Source organism: Vulpes vulpes, chromosome 13 (genome assembly GCF_048418805.1).
Source record: "Vulpes vulpes isolate BD-2025 chromosome 13, VulVul3, whole genome shotgun sequence".
NCBI lineage: Eukaryota > Metazoa > Chordata > Mammalia > Carnivora > Canidae > Vulpes > Vulpes vulpes.
Window position 1 is genome coordinate 69,944,956 of NC_132792.1, and position 21,851 is coordinate 69,966,806.

A 21,851-nucleotide genomic window follows, 5' to 3' on the forward strand; every position below is an offset into this window, starting at 1 on the left:
ATTTCCAAGAGATTATTCTGCTACACTTTCTAAAGCTTCTGTTAGGAGAGGAAACTTTAATCCCTACTTTATTATTCTTTAGGAAATCTGGTTCCTCCAGAAATGCTAATTCTCTACAGGGGCATCACACCATAATTAGGCCATCTGTTAAAAAACAAAACAAAACATATATTACTATAATTTTTGTGGTCTTTATAAAATTGCTACTTTATTCCTCTCGAACTCTTAGCTTCTGTCCGTGACAAGGCCCGCTCCACGTTCAGTCCTGCTGAAATGTGAGCAGGGTGCTGGTCCTGCCCTGGGGATGCAACAGTGTCCTTGTCATGGGCCGACAGGTCCCCAGAGGGGGCCCCACCTGCCACCCCCACTGCCTGCTGGTCTCTGGCTGGCGTTTGACCTCTGGAAGGGTCAGGAAATCTTTCTCATTACGTTTCCCTTCTCATTGTTAAATCAGATTCCACCTTGAAGATGTTCTCTAAGGAATCCAAAATGCTACAAAGAAGCATATCATTTTCAAATATGGTGAGTTCACTTTAATTTTAAACCAGTGGTATGATGGAAGTTCATGCGGCAGTTTGTGTTATACGCACCTATACTGGCGTTTCGTTTCTCCCCAAGCAATTGGGTTTATTCCCATGGGGTGTCTACAGAATGCCTCAGTGAGATTACTTCTCAATTCAATTAAAAATTTTTCAGGGTGCCTTTTTCTCATAATACCGTGATTTGGTTTGTAGTCTGGAAAACTAGAAGTGCCATAGTAAATCTTTCCTTTTCTGGAACTGGTAAACTAAACATGTCTATGTCTTTTAAATAATGTATGCATTTCTGAGTTGGCAGGACACCAAATACTTGAAAACCAATTCTTCTGAAAAAAAAAAAAAGAAAAATGCATCTTATGGTTAATGTAAACCACCCAAAAGGTTTTGAAGTTCCCTACAGATTTTTGGAAGTTCTCCCTACCTGTGCAAGTCTGTAGTCCAGAGACTTCTTAAGGATAATACGCAGCCCACCCTCCCCTCACGATTTACCCAGGCTAGGAGCTCCTCCAGCCCAGCGCCCTGAGGGCCACCAGGGCCCCTAAAAATCCTCAGGCTAGATCCACATGCACTGGACACGCTTTGACTTTCTTTCTTACGTTTGGGAGGAAACTAAGCATCTGGAATTAGCCAATGGGAAAAAAAAGTCCCATTGAGGGACGTGAGGAGGACAAAAGTAAATAGAATTTGAGCATGAATTTTGGGGGCAGCTTACCAGCTAGTTTTACCGTGTTAGGGATTTACTAATTATTGTAAATAATTAATGCTAAACCATTTACATTTCAGGCTTTATCATCTTGTTTACTTTTGCCAGGAGATGCCACTGTCATAAGTTCTTCATGGGATAATAACGTGTATGTATCTGGGCTCCCGGTGTAATTCCTCACTCGGCCTAGCGATCTCTGGGGACGAAAAGCAGGAAGGACAGGTCTTCTGCTGGTGGCACAGGTCTTCTACTGTGTTGTTTCCAAAAAGGAACAAATATTAGCTAAAAATAGTACTGGTGGCTTTCACTATGATTATTGAACCTAATAATTTCTCCAGCAGGACTCTCTCGCTCTGTGCTTTAAACTGAGGTAAAAACACAAATGAGCCAGACCTGGAGACTTCTAGTTTTAAGTTCAGATATTGAGTATTTTGGTTTAGTAAGATGAGAACAAGTAATTTGTAATTCTAGGGAGTCTCAGTAAGATTAGAATTAAACAACATAATATGTGTTTAAGAGTCTCAGAATGAAGCTGGAATGCTTTTTTTTTTGGAATGCTTTTTAATAGTTCTCATTATCTTTTATGTCAGCTATTTTTATTCTATAGCATTTGCAAGACGCCAGGACACGTTAATGGGACACGATGATGCCGTTAGTAAGATCTGTTGGCATGACAACCGACTGTACTCTGCATCGTGGGACTCCACAGTGAAGGTCTGTATATATTTTCTAACTGAAAATGTTTGGGTAAGGGATGCCTGGGTGGCCCATTGGTTGAGCGTCTGCCTTTGGCTCAGGTCGTGATCCCGGGGTACCGGGATCGAATCCCACATCAGGTTCCCTGTGAGGAGCCTGCCTCTCCCTCCGCCTATGTCTCTGCCTCTCTCTGTGTGTCTCTCGTGAATAAGTAAATAGAATATTTTTTCAAATGTTTGGTTAATACAAGTATTATAAACCATTCTACTACCCGTTGTTAATGTGCTCAGTCACTTCACTATTTTTCACAAAGTGTGTAAGTGACATAGAAAGATGCTGAATGTTATTACCTGTGTTTTTTTAACCTGCGTACTTTTCAACGGGAAGTCTTCATGATTTTTTTGTGCCATGTGCGCTCAACCGGGGGGTTGGAACGATGTGGAATTCACAAGACAGAGTTAACAGAGAAATACAGTTGACCGTTGAACACCACAGGTTTGAACTACAGAGGTCCCCTTATAAGTGGATAAGTGGATTTTTGTCGATGAATCTGTACAGTACTGTAAATTCACTTTATGATTTGCTTAACATTTGCTCTAGCTTTATTGTAAGACTACAGTCTGTGATACGTGCCACACGAACTGTGTTAGCTGTTTATGTTACTGGTAAGACTTCCAGTCAGCAGTAGGCTATTAGCAGTTAAGCTTTGCGGGAGTCAGAGTTAGAAGTAGATTTCGCCTGCATGCGGTGGGGTGTCGCCCCCCACCCCCAACCACCCCAGCATTGTTCAAGGCCCAGCTGTAGACAGTAGCAGCCCATCTGATCTCACACAGTTAGGACTAACAGTTAACCAGTTAATTAGAAAATGTCAGGTTAAAGTGGGGAATCCTGGAAAGAGGACACATTTTATTTCAAGTTAGCACAGGCGGACACACATTCATTCACCATTCTGTTGATGCGGGGCCATCCTCAGCCCCTTCTTTGGAACCCTCCACAACTATCTGGCAAACACCCCACCAGTATTCATCATATTCAGTTTCCAGTTTGCATTTATGTAAAAAGAAAGCAAGAACCGAAAACTGTTAGAATTCCTTCAAGGGTTTTTCAGGATTTCCCCCCATTCTTATAAATTCCCTTGCCTACACCAAATTCTGTTAATTTTTTTTTGGGTGACTTGCCTTTTTGGGTCTTCTCAAAACACGAACAGACACACTACAACGCGCTTGCACTCAGGTTTCCTTAGTCCGCATAAAAATCACAGCCACAAGCGCAAAGGGTAGAAACAGACACAGGCACGAGCAGTCGGGAGTGCCTGTGGCCGGAATAAAAGCCTGAGCACTGCAGGAGAGGAACCAGAAGCATTTCTCATGTAAAGAGAAAAACAGCGTTATTTTCTTGGCAAGTACGTTAACTGGAAGTTGGTCAGTCAAGCATTTTTCTCGAATGTGTTAGAAATGCTTTTCGTGCTCAACAAATACCTTCTGCAATATATTCCACCTTAGGTGTGGTCTGGTGTTCCTGCAGAAATGACATGCACCAGGAGACAGCGGTTTGACATGCTGGCCGAGCTGGAACACGACGTCAGTGTGAGTGCCAGCAACAGCGCTGCTCCCCGCTGAGCCTGAGGCCAGAGGAGGGGGCAGGGGTTGGTTTTAGCTGTGTGTCCATTTTTCTCATTTTATTATGCTTATTGGAAGAGAGCATGGACTCTTTGGGTTTGCAAGTCTGCTTTGTCTTTTTTTTCCTCCAATTTGCTGGTTCCCAACAACTAGCTATGGTCCCATCAGATTTCCAAGACATTGAATATTTGGACACCCTCAAACTATTTGGGGCAACACAGTGTGCCTCCTCGGCTTTCGTGTTTTCTGACACAGAAGGTGGAAGGGGCCGTCTGTTCTAGCATGACGCCCTCCGACAGGTGAAGACACGGACCTGATGTTGGGGTGGCCCAGGGAAGTGCACCCGAGCCGGGGCAGGACTGAAGCTAGCGCTTTGTCACTTGTCCCGTCCCCTCCAGTCCCCCTGGGTCCCACTGCTGCATCTCCCACTAGAGCTGACAATACTGCCTTTGCTCTGAGGTGGTGAATTGGTGCCTGATTTTCATGGTCGACAGTTGAGCTGAGGTTGAGAAATATTTACGTAGTATGTAACTCCGGGTGGGCCTGGAAACATAACCCTGAGAGACCCCGGCTTCTCCCAAATCCCTCAGGTAACCATGGGCCAGCTGTGCTTCAGACCGTTTGGCACCGTGTACGATGTGTAACTCATGGAGGTATCATTCTGAAACTGTCAATTTTAGGGTATTTTGAGACAGCAAATCGGGCACCCGGGTGGCTCAGTCGGCTAACCATCTGACTCTTGGTGTCGGGCTCAGGTCGTGATCTTGTGAATCACGGGATCGAGCCCAGAGTTGGGCTCCACACTCAGTGGGGAGTCTGCTTGAAAATTGTCTCCCTCTGCCACTCCTCCCACTCACTCTCGCATGTGCTCTCTCTCAAAATAAATCATAAATCTTAAAAAAAAAAAAAAAGCATTCCATTTACCCTACCAGTATTTCATTTTATTCACTAGCATATGAAGAATTTAATCTTTAAATAATTCACTAAGCAATGGTGAAAGCCATCTGCATGAGCCACGTCAGCACACCGTACGGCGGAGCAGAACCTTGCTCGGCCAGCCAGGGGAACAGCTCATGACCGTAACTCTAAGCGGACTACTCTGTTTTCTTCCTTAGGTAGATACAATTAGTTTAAACGCTGCGAGTACACTGTTGGTTTCAGGCACCAAAGAAGGCACAGTGAATATTTGGGACCTCACCACGGCCACCATGTTGCACCAGATCCCGTGTCACTCGGGGACCGTGTGTGATACTGCGTTTAGCCCAGGTAGTATTATCCTTTGTAATACAGATGATAACTGGGGGAATCGGAATGATTTTAAATAAGAAGAACGTAAAGAGAAAAGCAGTGCTGATCAAAGTGTTGCCTGGATGTGAGGCTGCGTCCCGGCCCCATAGCGTATACTCGGGCCATCGGCACCTGCAGGAAAGCTGTAGCGGAAATGGTTCTTAGTTCGTCAGCTCTCTATATATTAGAGAAACTAATGTATAAGATGCAAATGCACTCACACCCAAGGGTCAGCAGCCCGGTGTCTTAGAAGCATTTCAAGGAGAGGAGAATCATCCGGCAATCATACAGGTAGCTCAAGGAGAAGCAAAGTGAACATTATGCCAGAGGTAACATGTCAGAATCCTTTACAACACACTTCTGAAGCCGTGTCTCCTCGTGTTGCAGACAGTCGCCACGTCCTCAGCACAGGGGAAGACGGCTGTCTGAACGTCATAGATGTGCAGACAGGAATGCTCATCTCCTCTATGACTTCAGACGAGCCCCAGAGGTAATATATTTTGTGAGTTACTAGTGTGTGAAAACATTTACAGACAAGTTCGTGATCATGTCATTTGGGTTTGCTCTGGCCAGGGTAAGAGAGAGCCCCTCCGTCATGACGAATGATCAGATGATGATCTCTGCACCTTTTTTGCAGATGCTTTATCTGGGATGGAAATTCTGTTTTATCTGGAAGTCAGTCTGGTGAACTGCTTGTTTGGGACCTCCTCGGAGGAAAAATCAGTGAGAGAATCCAGGGCCACACAGGTGAGCAGTTACGCAGTTGACTTGACCTTTCTTCCTAAAATGCTGAACTCAGACCTACTTTTCCCATCAGGAAACATACTCTTCCCAGGCAGAGAACACACCGTTCCTCCCCGTGCCGTAGCTGTTCCCCTCCAGCACCTTGGTTGGCCAGGCCAGCTGCATCTCTTGGGTCCTTGGGGACTGAGATTTAGGTTAACAGACATTTGACTCCAAAAAGGAAGTTTGTACATTAAGTTCCACGTGGAGAACTCAAAACCATAGTATAAGCTGTAATCCTGGTTTTAAAAATATATGCACATGGTTTTTAAAGAAACCCCGAAACAACACAAAAATAATAATGTGAACAATCTTCCTCCTGCCACTGACTCCCGCACCCCCACCCCCAGTCTCCTCCTCGAAGGTCGGGTTCCAGTTTGTATCCTGGGAGGTGTGCCCTCATTATTGAGAGGGCACATTGTAGGCATATTGATTATTCTGTTCTTTTGGTTTTTTTCCACTCTATTTGCTTACACTTGCATGGTTACCTCTTGACCTTCTGGAAGATTTATGGTTTTTTATTCTTTTACTATCTCTGATTATAAGCCTCTATTTACCTTTCACTGTGACCAGTAACCGCCACCTTCATTCCTTTCCCTCTATCATCCAGTTATGTGGTTATTTCTTAACATTTATATTAAGTGATCTGTTTAGGTCATTCTCAACTTACTGGCTTTAAACATTGGACTCCTTCCAGTAGAAATGGAATGAGCAAATTTACACTGGTTCCCTACCTTCTCCTCTCACCCATGCTGACTACGGCTAGGAATATCTATTTGCAACCCATTATTTTAGCTTTACATTTAAGTGTCTCCTTATTCCCCATAAGTTCCTGTGCCAAGCAGTTATTTTTAATTTATACACCAATTACAAGATGAGAAGACAACATAGTACTTAGAGTATATCTTGGGGGCCCCCGGTCAACTTACTACCTAACCACAAGGTCTCTTTCTTTTAGGTGCTGTGACATGCATATGGATGAACGAACAGTGTAGCAGCATCATCACGGGAGGGGAAGACAGACAAATTATGTTCTGGAAATTGCAGTATTAAGTGCCTTTTCCTCTCTTGAATGTTAAGTCGAACTCTATTTATTTTTAAACCAAACTTTCAAATGAACTGGTGAATGTGCAATGATAGTAATTAGAAGTTTTACCACATGAGACATTTGTGGTTTTAAACTTCCTAAATCATGGCGACTTCACTGAAGGCCACTAGTTGCCAGCCTCCCAAGGCAAGGATATGGCAGTGTTAGGGAGAAAACATTACATGTGTGAGGCCAATAACCATCCCAGTATGCTGATGGGCAGAAGGCAGGTTTGGGTGGCTAAGTAGCCGGGAGATACTAAATAAACTGAGATGAGAAAACTTTCAGAAAACACAATTTTGAATTTTCCAAGAAAACTTGCAGTATTCTCTCCTACTTCTGAGTCGCTCTGTCTTCCTGACCCATAGAATTGCTGCCCATTGGGGTTTTGGATACCTGTGTTTTTCATGAAAGGTTACTTTGTATAACCTACTGACCTCAGATTCTAAGAACCTGGGGAAAGATCAGCAATTCTTGTAACAGTATATTTACTGTGTATAGAACGGTTTATTTCATTATAGCTATTAAATGCTCACCTTTTCTACATTAAAAATATTTTTCTGTAATGAAAGCTGTTTTCATTTTCTTATTTAAATATTTCATTGCCAAGACTAGTACCTTTAAAGAACTGCAAGTATAGATCCTTGAAAACTGTACTGAGTGATGTGTCACTCACTTCTACATTTCTGGAACTATACACAGACCCAAATCCAGTTAACAAGGTAAACCAGGAAGCATTGTTCAGCTCGCTTTTCTAAATTTCAACAAGGGTAAGCTCTAAAACAACTCTACTGACTTCCCTTTCTACTATGACAATGTTTTTAAAGACAATAGAAGTTTTATTTTGTAGGCTGTATGACATGGGGGAAAACTTGAGTCAGGGTACCAGTTTTCAAAGTTGGTTTTAAGTATCATTAAACATGACTTGGTGTCAGTTGTTGCAGGGAGCGGCACCAGCGGCCTCCGTGAGTTCTGCTGCACAGCCTGAAGTGTGCAGGCCGCAGTGTACCGGTCGCAGGTAGAAACACTCTTCATGACACCCCCGCCCTCTCAGCACAGAGGGCTTTCCTCAGGGATTCTGGGTGTCAGCTGCTCTGGGAGACCACTCCCACGGGCCCAAGGTGGGAACTTCACATGCCTGTTTTCTAAGTCCTGTGCAAGTTTGGTGAAAGGCACGGAAAGTTTCCAAGTGACACAATAACAGACTAAAAGTCAACTTTATTTATATGTGTTTAATTAAAATGGAATAGACATAAACCAAAAAGAAAAAAAATCAGGATAAAGTGTCATTGCCATTTTGTTTGTAGGGATGGGTCAGGAAATGGAACAGATTACCTGGGAAACATCCTAAGACGATCTCAAAGAGGGTAGGTTACAGAATTTAAGAGTAAATGACAAAATTAGGTATTATTCCACTTAACCTACAAGTGAATAAAGGAAGTCAAAATAGTTATCCTATTTGGTACAAGAATTTTTACATTTAATACATAGTGATTCATTTCTCAGAAACTAATACCGATAGAAGAAAGAAATTTCCATTACACAATGACTAGAAAAATCTCAAATGCAACTAAGCAGCTATGCTATATATATAGCTCAGTATGTATCATTACATTGTTCTGGGCTAGTGTACATTTCAGTTTAACATAGAACTGCATTTTGGGTTTTAGAAAGGCAGCAATAGTTCTATTTTGGCTTTTATTCTAGATGTTTAACACAGTTAAGGCGACAGTTCAAGCATATTAAGTGAAGGTAGTTACAATTTAATGATGACCAACACAATCTCTTACAACCTACATACACTGTATAATGCTTACATGGAATGAAACCAGTGTCCTCGGTGTTTTACACGCGCGCGCACACGCACACCCACAGAACTAAAAAAGCATCAAAAGCAGTCATTCTACATGTACTATGGCAACACATTAAAAACGCAATTATGCCATAGAACTAAAGTAATATGAACAGCACTACTTGATATGTAAGATAAAGGTGATTGGTTCTAACACAGAGCCAAGACTGTATCAGTCACTCTAATCATAATGGCTTATAAAAGCATCAGGTTTCCAGTAGAGAAACTACTCTAGGAAAATCAGTAAATCTGTCCAAAGTTTCACATCTGTAAAACCAGGATAAGGCTACAACAATCTTGAAGTGTGAACAAGATATCCAATCAAAACAGTGAGTGAGATTCCCAGCCATAATGTAAGATAGAAAGGTCGTCGTCATGCCGCATATGCGCTCTGGCTCCTGGAAAGCTTCATGTGCATAATATAAAGTTAAGTTGCCCAAGAAGTAAACTGGAGAAGTTCGGTGAAGTTTCCATTGTGCCATGACTTTTAAACCTCAGGAATGGTGTGATCCATCAGGCTCTTCATAATGCTTGGTGCCATCCTACAAGAGAGTCACTTTATGAAAGTGAGGTTTGGGTTTCTTTTTTCAGAAAGGCTATGCTAATCCAGGAAAACTCCCATTCAAACTTAGCACTCATGAGCATCAAGTGGGATTGTGGAAAGAGGGAAAGTCTCTTTAATGAGTTCAGATCTAGAAGTCTCGGGGAATCTAGTTGTTTGCCATCTAGTGTGAATGACTCCTGAACCTTGGCTAGAAAAGTTAGATAAGACACAAATAAGTCTTTGTATATTCAAGCTCATGACGAAAAACAAGGAAAATGACAACACTGTTATGAACTGGGAGGGGGGAACCTAGCACTGTTTAAGAGAACTTGAAAACAATGAGTCCTGACTATAACAACACTTCCCTTTTTTTTCTACCAAGGAACTGAAAAATTTTATTAAGGTATTATGTTTTATTTCCACAGGCAAGACAGATTCTGAAAGAAGGACCTAGGTTGGCTTGGCAAAAGCAGCTCTGATAGAAGCCAGGATTTTAAAAGTTCTAGGGGAGGTAGCAACGCTGGCTGCCTCTCCCTCCTTTCCCTACTCAGCTGCCTAATCCTCATTTCTGAGGACCATGGTAGCACCACACTCCACACTCCTACACGCCTCTACCTGTCTCCTCAAATGCTCTCAGAACAAAAACCATTACTCCTAACATCCCATAGGCAGGAATTCTCCATCATGAGCCACCACAGTAGATTTCTATTGAGCAGAGAAGCTGTAGGCAGAGTGCAACCACAGTCCATTTTACTGAAAGCTGAGATGAAAGCCTGCCCACTTGTGCTCATCTTACCTCTTTTCTACTAGAAAATGTCAAAACTTCCGAAGTGTGTGGTGAACTTTATGCAGTACTTGGGAAGTTGTTAGGGATCATCCTTACCTACCAATTTCTATGATTTTTCTAGATATAAATACCATGTCATGCCTAAAGTAAAAGAACCAAAGACTTGGGACTTAATATAAGCACTGTACTTTCTTGTAACTCACAGGACCAGAAGCATCAAATTGAAGTACCATCTACTTACCGTTTAATAATATGTTCAAAGATAAAAGCAGGCATGATTGTAATAGTAACTACAGTCTCAGATGTTGACAGTATGTCTGCAATTTGAGAGTCCTGTTGAAAATACATAATGAAAATTAATACTAAGGCTTTATTTCATTATGAAACTATGTTATTCTTGGTAAAAATATCTATGTCCTCTTTTATGTTTTGCTAAGATCTCTAAAATCTGACTCTTATTTATAATTTTTTCCAGTTTCCCTTACCAAGTTTAATTCTATAGTATCACAATTGTATAGATGGTAACAAAATTACTAAGTAAGCTGAGTAAATATTTTAGCTAAAAAATCATCTTTTCATTACTTAAGAGGAAATAATTTTCCTTACATACACTATCCTATCCCCCCAGTTAATAGTGCATCCTTAACCAAGTTTATGAAATGAATAGATCTTAATGGAAACATTTACACCTTAAAATAGCCACACATAGGAATCTGTAGAGGGAAACAAAGGTACTAATATAAACAGCAACTATTACTCATTTCCTACTATTCCTGGGTTGAAAAAGCTCAGCAATCATCCTTTCAGAAGGTCATCAAAATCTCCAATGCCCACATCTCCACAGAATTCTAGTTCAAGGGACTGCTGAGATCAAAGAGTCAAGCCCTCTGCTCTAGGAATGTTAATTCCAAATTACCCAGGCAATTTCCTTTGGCCTGAGAGCACAGCCCAAGCCCCCACGTGCCACATTACCCATCTCCCCCCACGGAGTTTCTATTTATTTTGGAGGTCAACATGAAAACACAACCTCAACAGACAAATGGAAAAAGACATCTGCTAAAATAAAACTGCAGGGGTAAGACAAAAATTCTGTTCCTTACCTTCAGCCCAATGACATTCTGCCCATTGACTTCACAGATGTTATGTTCTGTGAGAAGACCATTTCTGGCTGCAGAACTATCTTTCACTATGGATGTTATCTTTCCATTTTTAAAGATAAAGCCAACATGTCCAGTACTATCCTTATGCATGGTAACTGTCCGTTCAAAGGGCCTATATACATAATGAGTAAAATTAAAAATTTCATTCTGCCTATTGGTCCAACTTATTCTTTGAAATCTTGCTTACTAAATACCTACCAGTGTGAGAAACTGTAAACAAGGTTAGATAAAACCTAAGTTTAAATGAGAAGAATAAAAATCCAGAAGCTAACTGTTAACAATGTGAGATAGGTCCACCCTAAACACTTGTTAGTAAGAGGCAAGAAAATAAACAGAGGCCCTTACTTCATGGGCTGTTTAGGTTATTAACTGATTGCTAAATAAAATATTCTATCTTGAGAACTAGAACATCATAACCACCTCAAAAGGCCAGATTTGGTTTCATGAACTCCTATACCACTTGAGAGTTCTGCAGAGCCCCTGGCACTTATCCATCCTATGCTGGATATCTAAGCAAACTAGAAAGCATGGCCAGAGATGCCATACTGCTTACCTTTCCAACATTCATTTTCTATGATCTATAGAAACAGGAAAGTAACTTCTTAGAAGATGATTTTCATAAACTTTGAAATAAGATGCACACAAAACCAGAATGCTTTATTAAAAAGAAAACTATGAAAAAAAATAAAAAAATAAAAAAATAAAAAAAATAAAAAAACTATGTAAGAAGAATCTGCAATACAACTGCCAATTGCCAGAGTATAAGGCTAATCAATAACATGAAATCTTCTGAAACACAATATAATACCCACAGAATCTTCAGAAGCCCAAGAAAATGGAAAACTAGTCTTGAATTTCCATCTGAACTGTCTAGTCAACTTACCTGTCACGAACAGTCATAGTAATCTTCTCTCCAAAAGCCTGTTTGAGCACCTTGTGAGCTTTATCAGAGCTCCAGCCTGCACAGTTTTCCCCATTGATCTGGAGTACTTGGTCCCCAAATCTCAGACCCACCAACGAGGCTGGAGAATTTGCCTGGACCAGCTGAACAAATATACCCTAGAAAATAATAAAATAACAGTCATTTACCACTGTTAGAATATGGTTTAAAAACACTGGAAAATTAGGAATCAACTGTTCATATTAGAAATCTGCCCTAGTTAAAAAAAAAAAAAAAAAACTACGTAAATAAAACTGAAAATTTATTAAGGCAGTGACCCCAAGAAATAAGGCAAAAATGTGAGATCTCACTAGTAATTTCTACCTCGAATCATGACCCACCACCACCCATCTGACCAACTTCAATCATCCTTTGTCTTGGAATAAAAAGTCTAAAGAAAATAAAGTAGGGGGGACACCTGGGTGGCTCAGTGGTTGAGTGTCTGCCTTTGGCCCAGGGCATGAATTCTAGAGTCCCAGGATCTAGTCCCACATTAGGCTCCCTGCATGGAGCCTGCTTCTCCCTCTGCCTGTGTCTCTGCCTCTCTCTGTGTCTCTCATGAATGAATAAAGTCTTTAAAAAAAAAAAAAAAGAAAAGAAAAAGTAAGGTTTCCATAATATATCTAAGCTTCTATGAGTTTGGTAGAATACAAAATAGGTCCTGGCAACAGGGTCTTTGTTTAGGGAAAAGGAAGTCAACTGTTAGAAATTTTATGATTTCATTTACAGTTTAAAAAAATGATAGTTTAGTGTAAGGTCATAGCTCTCCTTACAGCTGAAGGACTCCTTAACCCATTTGCTAAATTAAAAATAAATAATATTAGAGTTTATTTAATAGCCTAAAAAGGTGAGTACATTCAATACTACTCCCAATTTTTTTTTTTTAAGATTTATTTTTATTTATTTATGATAGACACAGAGAGAGAGAGAGAGAGAGAGAGAGAGAGAGAGAGAGAGAGGCAGAGACACAGGCAGAGGGAGAAGCAGGCTCCATGCCAGGAGCCCGATGCGGGACTCGATCCCGGACTCCAGGATCATGCCCTGGGCCAAAAGGCAGGCGCGAAACCGCTGAGCCACCCAGGGATCCACTCCAATTCTTTTGTACAAGGAATCCCCTATGAAATACAGAAAAGTTTAGTCGACAAAGAACTAAACCTACATGGTATTTATACTTCTATAAACTCCCAATCTTAGATATTGAAAAAAATATAAGTAAGTATAGAAGAGTAAAGTTGGTAAAAAATGAAAGCATCTACAAAGTTGGACCCTTTCTATCCTCCTAGGCTGGGTCAGATACAACTTCTGTGTCTTACAGTTTGCTTTAGAGCAGTACTGAAAATTAGGCAGGACCCTATAAAATGCTCAGAGCAATGAGTACTGGCCAAATGGAGAAATCTACTGCAGGGATAACTGCAATGGAGATAGGGGCCTATGAAGAGTGTCCTGTCTTTTAGGACAGAGGAAGAAGCAGAGAAGAAATCCTGACAGAAGGGGCAGCATATGGGACGCCTGGGTGGCTCAGTGGTTGAGCATCTGCCTTTGGCTCAGGTTGTGACCCCAGATCTGGGATCGAGTACCGCATTGGGCTCCCTGCAAGGAGCCTGCTTATCCCTGTCTATGTCTGCCCCCCTCTCTGTGTCTCTCAGGAATAAACTCTTAAAGGGGGGGGGTGCAACATATACTATTTACTGAAAACGAAGGGAGAGCAGTAACATTAGGGCTTCCTGAAGAAGCATGCTGATGTGTCCTAAGTTATGCATGTGCAGAGCCATAGATGACCTCAGCTCTCTAGGCAGGCAGGCAAGGTCGGGCCTGCCTGCCAAGATCAGCCTCAGTCATTTACCACAGTGTGTGACACTCATTATCACTTCCTGTGTGAAAAGGTTGGACACACTGAGCTAATAAGACTTAAGACTAATAAGGAATCTAAGACATAATGCCTGAAACCACAAACCGGGATAAAGACTCAGCATATCCTTAACAATCCTAAATGCCTCCTCAGAGAGTAACCCTGGGAAATTACAAAGGTAAAGGAATGGCTGCCCTAATTAGAAAATCACTTTTGCTCAAAAAATGACCTATTAAATTCAAAATGAAGGATGGAAATAACAAACGTGCAAACCCACTTCACAAGTTAAATGATCATTATTTAATTTAAAAATACATACTATAATGGCTACCAATTCTCACCTGTCAGTCTTTTTAATTTTATTTATTCATGAGAGACACACAGAGAGAGAGGCAGAGACATAGGTAGAGGGAGAAGCAGGCTCTCTGTGGGGAGCCCAATGCAGGACTTGATGCCAGGACTCCAGGATCACTCCCTGAGCCAAAGGCAGATAGATGCTCAACCACTGAGCCACCCAGGCGCCCCCCTCGTTCTCAGTTTCTTAAACATCACATATAATGCCCTTTTTGAATGCCATTTTATTTATACAACCAAGTTATAATATATGAAGACCAGTGATCTTTATTACAGAAAGAAGATCAAAAACAAAATTCATTTAAAGTAATAAATTACCAACTCTGACTCTTCAAAATAAGGCATCTCCAAGTGGAAAAAATTAACAATTTTAAAATGATCTTCATTATAAATCAAATATTACAATTAATTAAAACATTTCCACTGTAAATTCTTCTAATATTGATCACTTAGTATCTCATAAGCTATTGGACAAACTGAAATAGAATTAAAAATACTTACATTATCTATTGATTTAAGCCTGAGTCCAATTTTTCCATCTTGATCCTTACACAAAATGACTTCACGAATCCCTTGCTTAATTTCTGCTCTACGAATTCCAACATCGTTACCAGTTACAGGAGCTACCATATAGTTCATACTGGAAGGTCTTGCTACCAACTGCTGATAAAAACACAATATGTCAATACGTAGAAACATTCTCCATGAAAAAAAAAAAACCTAAAATGATAATTGACTTGAATATACTCAGTTGTGGTTTCCCAAAAAGTGATATGCATTCTGTTTCCTTCAAATAAAGTTTGTTTTATGCAAAAATCACCCTAGTTTTTATTTACTAATTTTTTTTAAGATTTTATTTGAGAGAGCCTGAATAGACTAAAAAGATAGTGAGGGAAGAGCTAATCAAAGTCTTCTTAGTTGGAATCTGTCAAAAAAACCCCTCTGACCTACTTAATAACTGTAATGCTTGGAGCAGTAATAATAGGGAAAGAGGAACCTCAACTACATAATCCCCATGGATGGCAAATTTTTTGTTCAGAATTCATGGTAATTATGATAGCATATTCTAAAGCTGACAGTCTAACAGGAGTAATGTACACAATTAGGCTAGAAATCAGAACACGTAATGCCAGAAAATATTAGTTGCGAGATTACAAAGATTTAAAAGAAATGACTACAGCTACAAAAAACAAAGGAAAATCAGGAAATGGGATACAAACATGAAAACTTAAGCAAATGAATTATTTAGTTTAGCTGGCATATAGAAAAAGGGTTGAGAGAGCTTTGGAATGGGTTTTACTTTTGGAAAAATCTTTATTTTTTTCCAGCAAGTATTTTAAAGTACTTGACTTACTAGGTGTTCTTACTTATTATGACCATGTTATCTCTGTCCCTTTACCCTGTTGTAAGCAAGCAACCATTTCTGGCAAGGACTGTAATAACTTAGATCATCTTCCTGATTCTCCACAGAGTAAGCACAGAAATCTAGAATAGAGAGAAAGAGAAAGAGAAAGAGAAAGAAGAAAGAGAAAGAAGAAAAAGAAAAAGAAAAAGAAAAAGAAAAAAAAAAGAAAAAGAAAAAGAAAAAGAAAAAGAAAAAGAAAAAAAAAAAAGAAAAAAGAAACCAAATGATGACACCACTCCCACAACTATGATCCCAATCCCTTACCATGGTTTACAAGACCACAGAGCACCTGGTCCTCCCTACCCCTCCAATGCCATCTGCTGCCATGTCCTGCCTTGCCTCCACTGCTCACCACACAACTCTTGTCTCTCAAGTCCACCTGGTTCATTTCTGCCTGAAAGCCTTCAGGTTCTGTCTATACTGTATAGAAATGTTCTCCCACCTGATACTCACATGCCTTACTCCCTCATTTCAGTTCTCTGCTCATGGGTCAACCCCTCAGAGAGAACATATATGCTCACTATGTGGAAATGGAGCCCTAACACTATTCACTTAACTCTCCTTCCATTTGTTTCATGTTATACGCACCAGTTTATCAGTCTACAATGTGACTTCCAGTACTGTGTGTGGAAGGGAGGGGGGCACTGCTGTGGTTTACTACTACATCTACCACACCTGGCAGAGTGCCTGGAACATGTGGGTTCTTAAGCTACTGGCTCCTATCTCCACCCATTTAAGGTGCCAGTGGGAGACAACACACTGAAAGGGGTTCTACCTTATAGGATACAACATATGCTTTGAATGAGCAACCAAATGCATGATGCAGTTTCTTCCAAGGCCCAAATAAAAGTCTGTAAACCAAGGTGTGGCCTGGGAATGGTTCCTCTCATTTTTATACCTAACCATATACAAAACTTTTGCGTCCTGTCCCCACATCTTGAGCTCTACAGTGTGAAGGTCTTATTTATGAGGGAGGAATGCCTCCACTGGGGAATACAATATTTCCCCCTGAATAAGAAGGGTCATCACCTAATTGTTGTTTGGGATTTATATGCCACTCACACAAAGGCAAGAAGAGATTACTGAACTGGCTAGTGTGATTAGTTCTAGTTACCAAGAAGAAATTGGGTTGCTGCTAGATAATGGATGCTAGACTATGTGTGGAATCCAGGAGGTTCTTTGAGATGCCTTTTAGGTCTGCCATGTACAACAGTAAAATTAATAGAAAAACAGACTTCTGCTTGCAGTCATATGGAGCCAGGCTTACTCTCCTGCTATAAATAACTAAAAATTTTGGAAAAATAGGAAGCAACAATTTTTAAACACTGGGCAATAAGCAGTATAGGGCAGTAAACCCCGACAGAAAGGAAACACATGAAGTGAGCCCTTTCATCGCCTTTCTACCCAGACCACTATCTGGACTGGAACGCAGAAGTACAAATCTCAAGCAGAGCAATGTGTTCCTGTAAGTTGAGGAGACAAAAATCAGGAAGACTGAAGCAGCTAGTAAAACAGCCAGAACTTTCAGGGCTGATTCCCAAAGAGGAAGGAGCTACACAGAGAAAAAATCTCCAGAGATCTATCGCTTTGAACCCTCTGCTAAATGTTAATCTCCGTATCTGTGAGGTAAAGCTCCAGATGTCATGCAGGGAGCTGAAAGCTGAGCCTTCCTGCATTATCATACAGGGTTGGGAGACATCTAAGATCCTACCAGCAAAAGTGGTGTGCTCACTGAATACCCAAGGCCTTCAGCAAAGAACCAGAAGGGACACACAGCTGCAGTTATAAGGCTACAATAACCCTACAATAACTACCCTAACAACATGTAAGATCAAGCCTCAGAAGGACCAAACTGATGCACATGTAGTTACATTGCTTGCCAGAACAAGTGCTGACACTCTTTAAAGAAGTACAACATAATTCAGCACCTAAAAATGTAAAAAAATTCACAATGTCCTGTTCTGATAAAGAAAAACAAAAAAACAAACAAAAAAACAGGTGCCATGTGAACAAGCAGGAAAATGTAATCTATAATCAGGAGGGAAATCAGTTAATAGAAACTCGGAAATAACATCAAAATTAGCAGACTGGATTTTAAAATAGCTACTATAAATTTGTTCAGTACACTCAAGGACTTAAAACCACATGGAACATCTAGCGAAGAAAAATACACACATGAAAAATTCACTAGGTGGAAACAGTTAATAGAAACTGCCAGCAATAAAATAAAACAAAAATGAAAAGAAAAAACAAGATACTTAAAGGGGGTTGACACTTCAAAAATGGTTTAGGTCACCCCAGTATATACTAAGAAAAGACCAGCTCAAGGGCAATGGTGTAAAGAATGTGTAGCAGACAAAGGAAGTATAATACTAACTACAGCCTCGTGATCAGATCACCAATTTTTGGATCCCAGTAGCTATGACTACCTTCTTTGATTATACCCATAAATTTTATATATATATATATATATATATCACACATACATATATATGACAACTTTTTGTTTTCCCCCTACCTCCTTTACCTTAATAGATGACTTCTTTATAACAGTGAACTTTATACTTCTGTCTTTAGGTCAAAAATACTCAGCTGGAAATGTGACTACTAAGGGCTAATTAATACTGCACAGTAACTGATATCACAGGCCACTGCCCAGAGATGATTATATAACTGGCATTGTCCCATTTTGGGGTTAAGGGTAGGAGGTACTTCGTTATATCAGAGATAGTAACTGGCTAGGTTTTGTACCCCCTGCATTAAAAATTACTTTTGTACTTCTAAAAGGTTGTAAGCAAACAAATAAGAATACCAGAGAAACCACGCGTGGGTAGCAAAGCTTAAAATGCTTACCACCGGGTCCCCCATAACAGAAGAAAGTAGGCTGAACCTCAATTTTACCAAGAATTGCATCTTTTAAAGGGCAACCCTGCAGTTATTGCTGTCATTTGAAGTTAAAAAGTATGTGGATATATGTAGTCAAAGGAGTAGGTAGTGCTGGGTATTAAGCTACTATTTGTCAGCTCCAAACCCATGCTTCTAGACTCTACTTGGTGAGGGTAGAGCTTAAACTGTGCAAAATACATATTCCTGATTTCTGGTAAGCATCCACTGCAGGAGGCTGGAAGAAGACAAGTGCCTTGTTTCTTTCTGTTTCCAGCTTCTATCCAACTGCATGAGCTGTGCCCTTAACCCCTAGTGGCAGCAGTTGATTCCATTCTCCAGCTTCTACTGCCACTTTCAGCACCTGTCTCACTTGCAACCCCTCAGAGGCATCAGTATTGACAGCAGTGGTCCCCTCCCACAAGCTTCTACATTCTGAAAACTCCAAACTCAAAACCCTTCCCTGTGTCACCCCAGTCCTAGAAGGAGCAGCAACTTTCTGCTATTACATCTTTCTTCAATGTCTGGTTTTTCAATTCTTTAACGTTTCTAATTTCTTAAATCATTTCTGTTGACATACCTATTGTCTATCAAATGGGCCTTGAATAATACAAACAAGTTTTCAATAAACAGTTAATTAATAAATGCCAGGTACTATGTTAAGCACTGGGGTTATGGCAACGAGACAGATATGGACCTTGTCTTAATGACTTAACTACAATTATAGTAAGTACTATAAAGTGCTATGGCCTTACAGCAAGGACCTTAGTAAGAAGCTACAAAAAAACATTATATTTAAAAGCCTGGAATTGGGAGGTCTTATAGAAAGCTTTAAACTTCAGAATGTTAAAATATTATGACCAAAAAAAGATATGACAGACTTGTACTTCAGAAAGATGAATCTAGCAGCAGGTTAGCACTGTTTAATATAAGAAGTTACCAGAGAAAATTTAAGAGATGACTGCAATAATCTACGTTAGAAGTACAGAAACCCTGAAACAGTTATTATAGGGCCGGAATGGAAAAAGTGAATACAAGAAACATGAGGAGGACAGAACCACTAAGTCTTAATAAATGACTAAATGCAGAAGACTAAGGAGAATAGACTACTCAAAAGCATCTGGATCTGTAACTCCTAATAAATTAGAAAAGTGGTAAAAGGTTAGGAGAGAGTAAATCATTTAAGAAGTGATACCGAGAAGGCAATCTAAAATTGAAGAGAGGTCAATGCTAAAGTTATAAATTTGTGAGTTGCCCATGAAGAGGAGAGCTTTTATCTCTGTCTCAAATATTATATACAATTCAAAATTAAGTACAGTATACATACCCCCTGAACTGATGCTCCAGGGGCCAAGGCCATATTTGCACGGATTTCTTCATCGTTTAAACTCAGGCCCATGTACTGGGACAGCTCCGGATATAGTTTAGGATAGAGATCTAAAATGAATAAATGAATAAAGAAAAAAAAATCAGAATATTTAAAATGAAAACTGTTGTTATTATGGGCTTCTATTTGTGTTAAGAAATTACATGTATTTTATAAAATCTAGAATGAATCTATATCAGTAACTTGGAAAATCATCTCCTTATGTCTATAATGACAATTAGAAATGAGAAATATAGAAAAGGTTTAAATAGTCAAGATAAAAATAATTTTCCCAAATAAATCATCTTCCTACTTTCTTAAAATAAATCTATTTGGTTAGGAATTTCATAAGCATACCACTGATTCTCCACCGCTGAACTGACTATAATGTTTATTGTCAACCAGCTACTTTACAACTCAATTAACAAACACTGATTGCTACTAAATGATTCTTCTGAACAATAAAAAAAGCAAAGCTTATAAGTGTATTTAGTGTCTTATTTAAAAAAACATTAAACACATTCTAATGAAATCTTAGAAACAATATATTCAAATATTAACAGTAATTAACTTAGTAGCAAAATTAGTATTTCCAAAAGTTTTTTTATATAATCTGTGACTTAAAATGAACTGTCTAAAAGAATGTTATAAATAGTTATGACTGGCTACAAAAACCTATTTAATACTCTTATTTTAAATCATATTATTTAGGGGCTCTGTCCTAAGTCTCTATAAACTTAGAAGGAAAAGGAACCAAAGAAAAATATATGGAGACCTAGCAGAAATCCCAGAATTTGGGAAGCTCCCCCAAAAGGAGGTGGCTGGAAATTTCAAAACCCACCCTCATTCCACACAGACGGAGGACAGTTTAGCAAGTTCAAGAGCAGCGGTATGGGCACAGTGCACATATAGGTTTTCTTCATAAATGAATCAGTCATAAGTTAGGGACTTATGAGAGTTGAGATTTAACTTAATTCACTTAATTCTGACTAAGCTATAAAATCTATCCTTCATGTTCATAGTTCACTTTCTTGGTTAAAGATTATTTTTTGAAGTAAACATTTTTTTACTATTACAAGAACTTTAGCCACATATTTTATGCTGTAGATTAAAAAAAGAAATCTTGGATTCCCTATTTCAGTAAGAGAAGGCTTAAACATATTTCAGTTCAAGAAGAATAAACCCAAAGTATAAACCTACTTCCATCTTGAGAGATGGGAGCAGAAGCTTCAGACAAAATTGCTGGGTTGGCAGGGTTTGCAGAAAAGGCAGTTTGAGCCTGAAAAAGAAAAGAAAATTCTAACAATGCTATATATACACTTGCTTAAAAGTCTTATATAATTTATAAGTTAAATTCAGTATTTCCAAAAAGAAACTAAAACTTAAAGTCTTATTTAATAAAGTTTAATTTGGGGGCACCTGGGTGGCTCAGTCAGTTGAGTATCCCGACTTCTGATTTCAATTCAGGTCATGATCTCAAGGTTGTGAGATCAAGGCCCATGTGTGCTCCATGCTCAGGGTGGAGTCTACTGGAGGTTTTTTCTCTCCCTCTCCCTCTGCTCCTCCCTACCCCCACTGCTCATGCTCACTCTTTCTCTAAAATAGTTTAATTTTAAACACTTCAACAAGTTTTTCAAAAGAAATCTGCAGGGACACCTGGGTGGCTCAGCAGTTGAGCACCTGCCTTCAGCTCAGGGTGTGATCCTGGAGTCCAGGGATAGAGTCTCAGATAGGGCTCCCTGTGAGGAGCCTGCTTCTCCCTCTGCCTGTGTTGTGTGTCTGCCTCTCTGTGTCTCTCATGAATAAATAAGCAAAATCTTTAAAAAAAAAAAAAAAAAGGAAATCTGCAAATCTAAAATACATTTCATATTCCAAATATTTTAACACTGTGATATAAAATTTGACTAAGTACCATATAACCAATATTTCATAGTGCTGCAAATTACAAAGTAGCATTTTCAAAATGCATTACAAAATGTATGGCTGCATATCTTAAA

The 21,851-nt window shown here is 39.6% G+C and overlaps 2 protein-coding genes across 11 annotated transcripts in view; one reads left to right on the forward strand and one right to left on the reverse strand.

The window, feature by feature from the left end:
* Positions 1–7,285, forward strand: part of NSMAF (neutral sphingomyelinase activation associated factor) — a 57,973-nt gene extending 50,688 nt beyond the window's left edge. For 6 of the 7 annotated variants that reach the window (XM_072734687.1, XM_072734685.1, XM_072734688.1 and 3 more), the window contains 8 exons: positions 455–522; positions 1,323–1,390; positions 1,833–1,956; positions 3,441–3,524; positions 4,673–4,823; positions 5,232–5,334; positions 5,482–5,591; positions 6,586–7,285. In XM_072734687.1, the coding sequence (XP_072590788.1) occupies positions 455–522; positions 1,323–1,390; positions 1,833–1,956; positions 3,441–3,524; positions 4,673–4,823; positions 5,232–5,334; positions 5,482–5,591; positions 6,586–6,680 (803 nt within the window). In that variant the 3' untranslated portion in view covers positions 6,681–7,285. Of the gene's footprint in view, positions 1–454; positions 523–1,322; positions 1,391–1,832; positions 1,957–3,440; positions 3,525–4,147; positions 4,211–4,672; positions 4,824–5,231; positions 5,335–5,481; positions 5,592–6,585 lie in introns of those variants that run through there. The other variant, XM_072734690.1, reaches the window with a different exon arrangement.
* A 646-nt stretch (positions 7,286–7,931) lies between these two features.
* The window catches only part of SDCBP (syndecan binding protein), a 37,762-nt gene continuing 23,842 nt past the window's right edge, over positions 7,932–21,851 (reverse strand). For 2 of the 4 annotated variants that reach the window (XM_072734691.1, XM_072734695.1), the window contains exons 3-9: positions 21,055–21,133; positions 19,816–19,925; positions 14,702–14,863; positions 11,941–12,116; positions 10,998–11,169; positions 10,139–10,230; positions 7,932–9,108 (exon numbers count right to left, since the gene is read on the reverse strand). In XM_072734691.1, the coding sequence (XP_072590792.1) occupies positions 9,054–9,108; positions 10,139–10,230; positions 10,998–11,169; positions 11,941–12,116; positions 14,702–14,863; positions 19,816–19,925; positions 21,055–21,133 (846 nt within the window). In that variant the 3' untranslated portion in view covers positions 7,932–9,053. The remainder of the gene's footprint in view (positions 9,109–10,138; positions 10,231–10,997; positions 11,170–11,940; positions 12,117–14,701; positions 14,864–19,815; positions 19,926–21,054; positions 21,134–21,851) is intronic. The other 2 variants (XM_072734694.1, XM_072734692.1) reach the window with 1 other exon arrangement.